Source organism: Entelurus aequoreus, linkage group LG02 (genome assembly GCF_033978785.1).
Source record: "Entelurus aequoreus isolate RoL-2023_Sb linkage group LG02, RoL_Eaeq_v1.1, whole genome shotgun sequence".
Classification (NCBI taxonomy): Eukaryota; Metazoa; Chordata; class Actinopteri; order Syngnathiformes; family Syngnathidae; genus Entelurus; species Entelurus aequoreus.
The window spans coordinates 63,727,702-63,740,088 of NC_084732.1; the positions used below are offsets into that span (position 1 = coordinate 63,727,702).

At 38.2% G+C, this 12,387-nt stretch overlaps 1 protein-coding gene across 2 annotated transcripts in view; it reads left to right on the plus strand.

Moving 5' to 3' along the window:
- samd4a (sterile alpha motif domain containing 4A) overlaps window positions 1–12,387 on the plus strand; it is a 169,804-nt gene that overhangs the window by 69,671 nt on the left and 87,746 nt on the right. For both annotated transcript variants that reach the window (XM_062030506.1, XM_062030507.1), the window contains exon 3: window positions 3,333–3,902. In XM_062030506.1, coding sequence (XP_061886490.1) covers window positions 3,333–3,902 — 570 coding nt within the window. The remainder of the gene's footprint in view (window positions 1–3,332; window positions 3,903–12,387) is intronic.

Sequence of the window (12,387 nt, forward strand, 5' to 3'; positions counted from 1 at the left end):
TGATAGTGGAAATCGGTGGTGAAGAGGAAGGGGGAGAGGACTATGCCCTGCGGGGCCCCGCTGTTGCTGACCAGCCTGTCAGACACACAGTCCTGCAGTCGCACGTACTGTGGTCTGTCACTCAGGTAATCAACAACCCAGGACACCAAGGGGGTCTCCACCTGCATCGTCTCCAACTTCACACCCAGTAGTCCAGGCCGTATGGTATTGAAAGCACTGGAGAAGTCAAAAAACATGACCCTCACACTGCTCGCAGGCTTGTCTAGGTGGGTGTGGGCTCGGTTCAGCAGGTAGATGACTGCGTTCTCCACTCCCAGTGGGGGCTGGTAGGCGAATTGGAGTGGGTCCAGGTGGGGCTTGACTGTAGGGCGGAGTTGTTCCAGGACCAACCTCTCCATGGTCTTCATGATATGGGAGGTTAGAGCCACCGGCCTGTAGTCCTTCGACGTGCTGGGTCGCGTGTAGTCATGTGTCTTATGAAATTGCATTGTCCCCTTTGAAATAAACTAATCTATTCTAAAATATGTATTTTTGTGCTGATGATGTATTGGATTGATATCGGTATTGGCCAATACTCAAGGCTGCAATATCGGATGTATCATATCAGAAGTGAAAAAGTTGCATCGGGACACTCCTATTTATTACTGTCATTTTGGCATTGGTGAAAAAGGCATAATAGCTGTAAACCAGCATGAAATCCATGGCAAAATCTGTGTCCTTTTTGAGATCATGTGTGACAGTTGCCAGAAAATTCAATAGCCAATAATATTCCAATGAAAATCCAGTTAGACTTGGTTATTATTATTATTAATATATTTGTTGCTTTTTTCAATGTCTACTCAGTGGTTTAATTTTAAAGTAGACTCAATTACTTTAGCATAGACATGGACTTGCATTAAATAATACAAGTTTGTCTTACATTTGTGTAAAATAATCTAAAGATTTTGTTTTTTTTACTGCTTTTTCTATTTTCCTGACACTATCTGGTGACTTAACCCTGTTCTACACATTAAGACTTATCTGTGTCAGTAGGCCTTATGCTGGATGACTTATTGTCATCAAAATGATTGCCGATAAACTATATTATTGTCAACATTACTTTGAGACTAAATTAAGCACTAATAGGAAAAACTAATAATAACAATACAAGTAACCCTTTCAAACACAATACACTTTTATTTCTCATTAGTGTTTTTTACCATTGTAATTTCCAGGTCAATAAAATTAAATTTTCATAAATAGGTAAAGAATCAAAAATAAATTGGGCTCTCAATCTCTGTTAGCAAAAATTGTACTTAAATACAGTTGCAGTTTTTTTCCCTTGTTGAAAAAACTGGGTTAGGTGGTGTTGTTTTTTTGCCCGTCGGTCAACGTAAATTTGGCATATTTGAAACTCTTATGATAAACCTAGATTGATTACATATAGCCTGCCATGATCTGGGACTTCATTGTCAATGATTAAATACTAACCATGTGTATTCGATTACCACTCTTGGTCTGGGCTTCAAGACAAATACAATTACTAAAAATATTAAACACTACTGAAGCTAAAACTACACAGATAAGACATTTAACAAGTAAAGCACAAACTGTTAAAGATAAAACACAGTTTGTAGAAAGGAGTTTTATGAAATTCAGTACGTTCACTTGCATTAGGCGGTTTTAACTGCTCTTAGAGATGTAACCATTAACGGTATTGTAGATAACCACTGTAAAACTTCCAACGGTTAGTATTATCGTTTAAAGTAACCAAAAAAACGTGATTGATAGCCGTACTTTGATTAACTCACGGACGTAGTGCTAGCTCCATAGCTAGCTTAAATGTTAACATTAATACAAGACACATTAACGTCGTTCCACATTAAGAAACAACATACTACAAGCTAAACTTGTACAAACACATTTCTGTCTGAGCAACTAAGATATTCAATTGTGCACATTGAACCTACAGGCGATGCTCTCTTAGAAAAGAGAGATTGATCTATACTCGAGGAATATGACACAAAGGTGATTTTTTTTTCTACAACTTTATTAATAAGACTAAGCTGTCTACTACAGTAAGTGAATTTGGGCGATGTCACATAAACCAATCAATCATCAATCAATCAAAGTTTACTTTTATAGCCCTCAATCACAAATGTCTCAAAGGGCTGCACAAGCCACAACGACATCCTTGGCTCAGATCCCACATCAGGGCAAGAAAAATCTCAACCCAATGGGGACATAGAGAAACCTTTAAGGGAACTTATTTTCCTTGAAAAAAGAATAGGAATGTTTTTTTCCCCCTACATTTTAAACACTTTCTTGTGGTCTACATAACATGTAATGGTGATTGGACCCCGACTTAAACAAGTTGAAAAACGTATTCGGGTGTTACCATTTAGTGGTCAATTGTACGGAATATGTACTTCCCTGTGCAATCTACTAATAAAAGTCTCAATCAATCAATCAAACAAAATTATTTTATCAAAATTTGCATTGATTGTATTACAGACACACTTCAAGCCGATTTCTGACTGTGTCTTCAAAATGCGCTGTTTTGTGGGCGGTCTTATTTACGTGCCTCCACTTCGACTGCGTCTTAGAAACGGCAACAGCAGAGGATGCATGTGCATGTAAAACACAGAAAGACCCCGAGCCCGGGGATTGAACGAACACAGGACCTCCGTATTGTGAGGCACATCGTGCTGCCCAAAATACTATAGTGTCATACATATAACACATAATAATTATGACTTACTTTAAGATTTCAAGTAGGCCAAAAATAAATACATTTTGCTAAAAGAATGTAAGAGTGAAGCTGCAAAATATGAAGCTTAAAGTGGGGAGGGTTTACTATAATTGTGAACCTTTGGAAGGCATTGTGTCTGTGGGTTTTCATGTGCCTCATCGGTGTTGCCGCTGTCCATTCTGAAGAACCTAGTGAGCTGTTACCACAAAGTAGATCATGATATCTTCGAACATGGTGTCAGGTGTATTTTGTAGTTTGACCTCGTTCGTTAAACATACAGTAACATTGTTAGGGTAGGGAATGTCCGGTAGTGCTCATATTTAAACTGTGACATACACAGCCTTTTAATCATTCATCATTTGTATACCTTATTACTGCAATTTTCCGGTCTGTGTGGATTTCTTTTGAGTCTTACTTGAGTACGCATCAAAAGAAAGCAAAAAAGGGAACATCATGAGCAAGGAATACACTTTACTTTGGAAAATATCAAAGTGCTGTTGTTTATTCAATTTTGTGGAATCAAGACAATTAGAGTAAAGAACATCTAGCATTTTGTTTTATTGGCGTAACAATCTTTTTCCTGCTTTCTTTTTCTCCACAGAGGCCATCAGCCAGTGGCAAGGCGAGACAAAAGAACATGTCATCTCACTTGTCCTCACCCATTTGCCACTACTCAAACCAGGCAACGTAGAAGCCAAAGGCGAGTACATGCGCCTGCTACCGCGCATCCTTGCTCACACTATTGAGCATGGCCGTCACCTGGAAGAGTCTCGCCAACTCTTATCGTATGCCCTCATCCACCCTGCCACCTCCCTAGAGGACCGTGCCGCATTGGCTCTGTGGCTCAACCACCTGGAGGAGAGGGCCGCTGCCAGGGGAGACTCACTGGAAAGGCCATCTCCGCATAATCGTCAATCCACTCCGCCGTCCACCCTTACATCATCAGGATCCTCCACCAATACCTCCTCTTCAGTTAACCTGTACTCTTCGCACCACCACCAGCGCTATGGGTCAGACGATCGCCTAAATGGGTGGCAGAACTCCAGGGATTCAGGATTGGGTGGAGGCTGGCAACAGCAGGGATGTGAGAATGGACACCTGCCTCTTTACCCATCATCCTCTGTACCAGCAACCATCAACACAGTTGGAACTGGTGGAAGTAGTAACGCAAGTAAGTGAAGTCCTCTCTCTTTGCTATCAGTTGAACCATTTGCTATTACTCTGCTTGTCCATTCCGGTTGTATTGCTTTGGTTGAGAGCTGTCTCCCCCTTCGTACAGAGTAGGTTTATTGCCAACATGCTATATGAACACATTTCCTTTGTTCTTAAACTATAATTATACTCCCTAAAGTCACAAAGTAATGTATTTGTCTTTGTTCTATCAGAACCCTTGTTAGGAGTGTAGAGCTTTAAATCCAGCCAATTCAGAGTGAAGGTGGGGTTTCTTGTTTGGTAGACCTCTACATTGTTTAATGAGTCAAGTAGTCAACATATCAGATTACCCCCTATTGGTTTTGATGACTTTAGTTCGACTACTAGTGAGAGGAGTACACCAAGGACTGGTTGCCAGCCAATCACAGAGTAAAATAATTTGTAACGTGAAAACAAAATCAACTCTAAAAAATAATAATGGTATACCAAATCGCAATATTAGTGGGGAAAATTGTAGTTACAAGTCGATATTCTGCTATTGTATTGCTATAATGAGCAGCAGAGGATTTTGGATTATGACTTCCATTAGATGCTCCTAGAGTGCAACTATAACTATCGGTATGTCATTATAGGTAGTCTCTGTATTTGTCAGCCAGACATGCAACTAGTTACCAAATACTATATTATAGCACTTGAGTCTTTTCGAAAAGGCTCGCGATTTTGCAATGCTTTGTGGGGCCGAGGTAGCCAATTTTGGTGGCCAAAGGTTTTGTTTACATGGCTGTGCTGTACCTGCGATATTGTAAGAGAGAGCAACAAAGTGGATTAAAATGGATCATAAAGAATTAAAAAAAAAATAAAGGGACCGTATTGAGACAAACTGTACTCTATTCCAATGGCTAGCTACCTTGAAAAATTACGTAAAAATGGTGGAATTGATCTATATGAGTACGTCCAATAGACAAGAGATTTAAGTAAGCTGCCGCTTTTGTCGAAGCCAAACTTGTCCATGTCTCGTCAACAGGTCAGTTTTTATACCAGTGAAGAATTTCAATATGCAAAGTCTGTTAGGGCTCATTGTCCGTTCAAATTGCATGCAATCTTCGGCTTTCATCTCTTATGTGTCTGAGATGGAGTGAGGGTGCCCGGCGTCATAAGGTTTGTCTGAAAAAATAAGCCCATTATTACTTGTAATACTTTGATCACTGTACTACTGCTCCAAAAATAATACATTGTTGTGCTTACTCATGACTAAAAGTAAACTGACCGCATGCTTTTTTCCAAAATACTGAATGTTGTTTGTCACTAACAGCTAGCAGCTAGCAGCTAGCTTGGCTAATGCTAACAGCCTCCTAAATGCTACATCTGAAACAGAAACAAAAACATGCTTCAATTCAAACGTACCAGAATAAAAATGCTGTAAACACACCAACATGAACCAGGTCATGTTGTTAAAGGTGATGTTTGATTGTCTCCTGGCTGCTATCCAAGCCATTTGCTGTCTTTATTAGCTCACTAACCTCAGTTTCTTGGCTTTGCTTTCAGAAGCCCGCTAGACCCACAATGCATTGTGTTTACTATGACATACTTTCAAATCATACTTTCAAGCCCTATCTACCGTCCCTGTAGCATTATGATGGTTGTGATCTGTAAAAATAAACATATAGCTGTGTCCACTTCTACTTCTCTTTAGAAGAAGATACAATAAGCAGGATTTACATATGAACTCCATCAATATTTTGAGTTTTTATTAAATGTTGCAATCACCTCATGATTCGATCTGATTCCAAATCTGAGGGTGACTATTTGATTCAGAATAAATTATTGTAATTTATTATTTGGTACAGTAATTTTAATAAAAACTTTTCAAATGATCAGGTTACTTGTTACAAAGCCACCTTTTGATAGTTGCTGACGTATATACGCAGCGAGTAAGAATGGAGATGGACTAGTAACGTCTTTTAAATAATGTATTCTTAAAATAATAAATTAAAGAAACATTTTGAATAAATACATCGATTTTTGAAAATTAGGAATCAATTTAAAATCAGAATAGATAACCCTTATTTTGGTTGCTGACTCGCTTGTCTGCACATAGCATGTAATGAATTCTACAAACAAAACATTGTATAACCCCCTTTTAAAGCAATCACTGTTTTTGTCAGAACTTCTTAAGCTAGCTACAACGTGTGTAACAATGCAGGGATAAGGCTGGCCTGTTGAAACTGAACGTAACTATGGTTAGAGCAGGATATTTCCAGACAAGAATGCAAGAGCTCTCTCTGTTTTTTTCTTTCTGGTACATGAAAGAAACAGCTGAGGTTTATAAATAAATACATATTTAAAACTATGCTGGCAGCCACAAGAAATATCATCTTGTATTTTTGACTGCTAGCAGGCTTAGACCTTCAAATAAGATCTAAGGGTTTCAAAACTCATGAAACCCTTAGAAACCCTTTACTCAAAGTATTTGGGGAAATTAGTACGTGTTAAGGGTGGAACAATTCACAAAATCCCCAGTTGGATCTTATTTTCTGTGACGCCGTTTTGGTTCGGTTTAGTGTACATCGTTGTTATTTCTAGCACCCCAGAATACAATATATATCCCAATAATCCACCATTACTATTTGAGTTGTGTTTCTTGCAAAAATATATTTTACAATAAACTGTATATTATTATTGTTATAACTAGTATTTTAAGTTGAAGCATGGTCATTTTTCAAAATATATTTTAGGGATATGCTGATCAACATGTTTGGCCTCCGATCCTGATCTGATTTTATTGACGTCATGACTGGGGCGGTGTCAATAAGATGTCATTGTAAAATTTGCATAATTGGCTATGCTTCAGGTTCTCTTTAAAAAGGCTAAAAAATGTTACACATATATTTAAACATAAATATGATTACTTATTAGTATTGACATCTTTTCATTTTCTTTTTCTTATATTGTTTTATTTTGTATTGTGTATTTTGCAATTGTTGCTACCTTTTTTGTTACTGCAGTGTAACACAGCTGCACTTTGTACAACCCTGGTTTGTTAACAGATATTAATCTTCCCCTACTTGAATGTGGAATTCAGCTTGGCAAGTAGATAAACTGTTAAATTAGAGATGGTGGAAAAACATTTAATTTGAAGTTGTTTGTAGTCTCCACAATGAAGTTACTGTTGAAATAAGCACACAAGAAAAGTACTGTACATTAATATATACATGAAGTGCACATACATCTAGAAATTATGTTAAATGAACATTACAGTTTAGAATAAACTTTTAAAAAAGCAGTACAACCATACGAGATAGAGGTTGGCTCTTATGCCACTAGCTTACTGCCAATGTAAAATGGACCAGTCCAATTACAGGCTACTGAAAATTAGCATTGCAATCTTTTCATTGGTAGTGGCTTTGAAGTTGTATATTTTTAATACCAAGTATACCTTAAATTAGTGACCAGCCCGGCCCAATGCCTGCTCCAGACAAACGTCCTTCCTACTTAGGGTGATGGCTGTTGACAGATGATAGAGGCTAATCGCTTGAACTTAAAAAATGTCTAAATCTTCTGTTTTAGCACAGGGGTAAGTACTATTGTAATGTTTTACTTTGACGCTAAAATAAAGTTACAATTTAGGCCGCAAAGTAGTCAAAAGTCCTCAAATATACATAACTCCAAAACACTCTCGTTGACAAGTTGTAAACATTAAAATTAAATGTTGTTGTACTTGCGCAAGAACAATAACGTTCCTTCCTCCTCAAAACATGTTGAGATTCAGTTTTAAGCTCCGGCATACTTTTATTTGTTCAATTTTTAAATCTTACTATAACACGTGTCTTTCACGGTGTAATCTTCTTGAACCGCTCAGTAATTGCATTTATTTGCGTTTTTTGTTTTTGTTTGTTTTTTATGAAGAAAATTTGGTTTTGTCACTTGAGATGCAGGTTTAGCAACAGTAGGCTTTACTTAATAATTTTTTAAGAAATAATTCTGTATTTTTTATCTCTTTAAATACACATGCTCCACCTTTATCATGTTATATTATAATGTATAACAATTACTGTTAAGCTGAATGTATTTTTCTCTTCTTTTAATAAAGACATTTTAAAATAACATTTTAGAGCTATAATTATAGAACCGTAAAGTGAAACTGTGAAACCGTGATATTTTTTCCAAAGGTTATCATACCGTCAGAATCTCATACCAGCCCATCCTTCGTCTGGAGTGGAGGCAACACATCTGCGGTGTGGACATACTTCAATATATCCCAGAAAGACCCATAAGCAATGGTAGTAATAATTGGTGTAATAATTGGCCTAATAATTCCTCTCTGTGTTTTGGTTTTAGCCAAGAGTTTTAATTTTGATGCATCCATAATATATTTGTTAAGTTACATCACAAGGTTACATTTGCACGATTCCTACATTCAAAGGAGTGAGAAGAAGTGAAACTTATATAATCTTACCTCTTCTCCAAGTCTATAACTGATCATTTATTCACACGTTAAATTCACAACCTGTGTGAAAGAAAGAATGTAATGTAAACATAGGCACACACGCTTGTGATCATCGAGCCGCTATAAATAGTTTGTCTGCATTAGCGTTTATAATAACAATATCACTAATACTTGGTTAATATTCAAGTCCCGAAATGTAAATTGAGTATCGTTGACGCTTTTTGAATGGTTATTTATTGGATTTTATGGGCGAAATAGTGGAGCTCCTTATGGCTCCGCTGTAAGCGGACCTTTTTTTACGTTTATTTAATATTTAGAGTGCATTTGAAAAAAAATCCATCCGTCGTCATGTCTTTCATAATGATTGTGAACAATGTGCAAAATTCCAAAAAAAAGTGCAATTCCCATTTAAATTATGACATTTTTTGGACCGACTTGAACCATTTGATACAGAAAAATGTAATGAACTCAATAAATAATAGTACCTTTAAATTGATGAGCAAGTGAGCAACATTAAGTAACATAATATATAAAACACTCTGACCTACTGAACAAAATAAATAAAACATTTTGTGCTGATTTTTTTGTAAACAAATGAGGCAGTCTAGATTAATGGTTGCAATTAGCACATTTTGTAGATCACAGCTTTTCGAAGCAGGTTTGAAGCATGATACTGATAAAGCATGTTACCCAGGGTCACACAGGCCCACCCTGCCATCGTACTGTGCCCCCATGGGGGCCCGCCCCACTATTTGAGAAGAATTTATGTATAGAGAGTAAACAACTGTCCCTCCTAAATAAGTAACAACACAAGTCTTAGGCTCCAGCTGTGTTAATGTGGTTATGACCATTCTTACTGGAATATTCTTTTCCTATCACATCATCAAGCGGGCTATTGATGGGACCATCCGCTTGACCGCCGCTCACAGTTTGAGCTCTCGCCCAAGCCACAGCGAAGCATGCCATACATCCTTTCCCTTGTAAGGCAGCCTTTGTGGGAGACTGTATTTAGGGTAAATGGCTAATATTTAGGGAATGGAACATGTAATGTTAGCTGGGCACCTATTTTAAACAGGGCCCAAAATGTCCTATACATAGCGCCAACAGTAAGAGGACCGCGTATAGGATTAGAAAAGAGAGCAACGCAAACCAACGCTCTAGTCCTTCACCAATTTATCAACAGTTTATCCACTTTAATTACTTCCATAATATTAAAGAATATTGTGTGCTACCAGGGTTATATGTTAATATTTTAACCACAAAGCAGTGGTGCTACCGTACTGAAGTGGTGTTCAAGCAGAAGCTAGTAAGTAGTTGTAGTTGTAGATAGTGCAGTTCATCACTCAGCACACTGGCTAATAATGTTATATTAATACATATAAATCCCACGTTAGGTCCTTATAAACTATATGCGTCTAGTTTCTACATCGAACACTTTTTTTTCCTCTGACATCACTGGCATTTGAGTGACAGACATGTTTACCAATCAGGACTAATGAGCCTCGCGTTTGTTCGTCTCTCGCTTCAAACAGGTAGTACGTGGCTCTCAGCAACTGAGCATGTTTATTTAACAGTAGAATTAACTGAACGCAGTGAGCCCTTATTTCAGTCATTGACAATCTTTGTCTCGGTGGGCGCAGAGTGACGCGCCAGCTTTACACACATACAGGAAGTATGTGCAGACTGGCTCTCTATTCGCGACTCGCCGGTAAGAAGTGCCGCAAAGTAACAAAAATTAGGAGGGAAAAATATGATTTAAATAGCCAAATGTCCTGTTGTGGTAATATTTCAGCTTCAAATGGGATGGAAAATACACGCCCATCAACACGGACAAACGGGCGAGAATGTTGTGATCAAGTGATGGTAATAAAAAGACCACATCTGACCTTGTTTTTCCAATTGGGGAAAAAAATTTAAGTTCAAGTTCTGCTTACAGAAATAAGTCCATTTAATGTTTTTGTTTTATGTATTTAGTATAATAGGCTCTAGCATCTTAACTATACTGTCAATAAAATAAAATTGGAGCAGCAGGTTAAAGGGAAACTTCGGTTTTTTTCAACCTGGGCCCTGTTTTCATAATTTTTTCTGTATATGTGAGTGCTGGATAAAACATTTTTTGAGGTCGCGCCAGTATTGAGCAGGGCAGGCAGCCTCCAGCCCAGCTAACGCTCGTACACAGGGCAAATGGCTCTCGTCAAAATTCGGCCTATAAACATGCATTTTTTTCACACTGACAGGCTCAGATAGTTACAATGAGTGTCCGACAACATACTAGAAAGGAGAAATTAACGTATGTCTCTACCTTTAGCTGGAGATCGCTGTATGTTGTGAGCTGTGTCCAAATCTCACCACGCTACAAATCTCGTTCCGAAATCTCGCGATAACTCGCGACAAATCAAATCGTCCACATCAGGCAAAAATTCAGCCATGACAGACAAACAAACAAACTTTTCTATAAAACTAAAATAACAGTCTTCGGTAATCCAACAGAAAATCACTTCAGTCATCTCTCTTCACCTCAGTCAGGTAACTGTTTTTCCACCGGTGTTTTGTCGCGAGTTATCGCGAGATTTCGGAACGAGATTTGTAGCGTGGTGAGATTTGGACACAGCTCACAACATACAGCGATCTCCAGCTAAAGGTAGAGACATACGTTAATTTCTCCTTTCTAGTATGTTGTCGGACACTCATTGTAACTATCTGAGCCTGTCAGTGTGAAAAAAATGCATGTTTATAGGCCGAATTTTGACGAGAGCCATTTGCCCTGTGTACGAGCGTTAGCTGGGCTGGAGGCTGCCTGCCCTGCTCAATACTGGCGCGACCTCAAAAAATGTTTTATCCAGCACTCACATATACAGAAAAAATTATGAAAACAGGGCCCAGGTTGAAAAAAACCGAAGTTTCCCTTTAACTCCGTTGTACGATCTAGTTTTTATCATCTAAGAGAAAGCAAAAATTAAATCACTTTTGTCTTTTAACAATTTTGAGGGGGTAATCCATGCTTTTATTTCATCACGTTTGGACTACTGCAACTCCGTCTACGTTGGAATGAACCAGGCCTCAAACTCTCGATATGCTGCTGCTCGCCTTTTAACTGCCACTAAAAACATGAACACATTACCCCCATTTTAGCATCCCTTCACTGGCTCCCAGTTCATTTTACAATTCATTTTAAAATATTGTTGTTTGTTTTTTAATTTCTTAACGGATTAGCGCCACAATATATGTCAGTCCTTTTAAAATTGTACACCTCCACAAGGTCTCTAAGGTCAGCTGATCAATTTCTTCTTGTTGTCCCAAAAACCTTTTTAAAATCCAGATGTGATCGTGCATTTTCTGCTGTGGCTCCAAAACTTTGGAACAATATCCCTCTTGCTATTCGGACGGCTCCCTCTTCAATGAGTTTTAAATCATGTCCTAAAACATATTTTTACTCTTTGGCTTTTAAACCAGCATGAGAGTTGTTTGAATTTAGTCTAATTTATTTTCTCTGATGTATTTTATGTTTTTATTATTTTTATAGTTAAATGTTTTATATTACTAACTCTTCTAGTATATACAGTATGTCTTAACTTCTGTGCGGCACTTTGTGAAACTTCTATTGTTTTTTGAAATATGCTATATAAATAAAGTGGATTGGATTGGAATAAAGGGCAGCACGGTGGGAGAGGAGTTAGTGCGTCTGCCTCACAATACGAAGGTCCTGAGTAGTCCTGGGTTCAATCCCGGGCTCGGGATCTTTCTGTGTGGAGTTTGCATGTTCTCCCCGTGACTGCGTGGGTTCCCTCCGGGTACTCCGGCTTCCTCCCACCTCCAAAGACATGCACCTGGGGATAGGTTGATTGGCAACACTAAATTGGCCCTAGTGTGTGAATGTGAGTGTGAATGTTGTCTGTCTATCTGTGTTGGCCCTGCGATGAGGTGGCGACTTGTCCAGGGTGTACCCCGCCTTCCGCCCGATTGTAGCTACCGCGACCCCAAAAGGGATAAGCGGTAGAAAATGGATGGATGGATGGATGGATTGGAATAAAATTAAAGTACAAATTAAAATACAGCG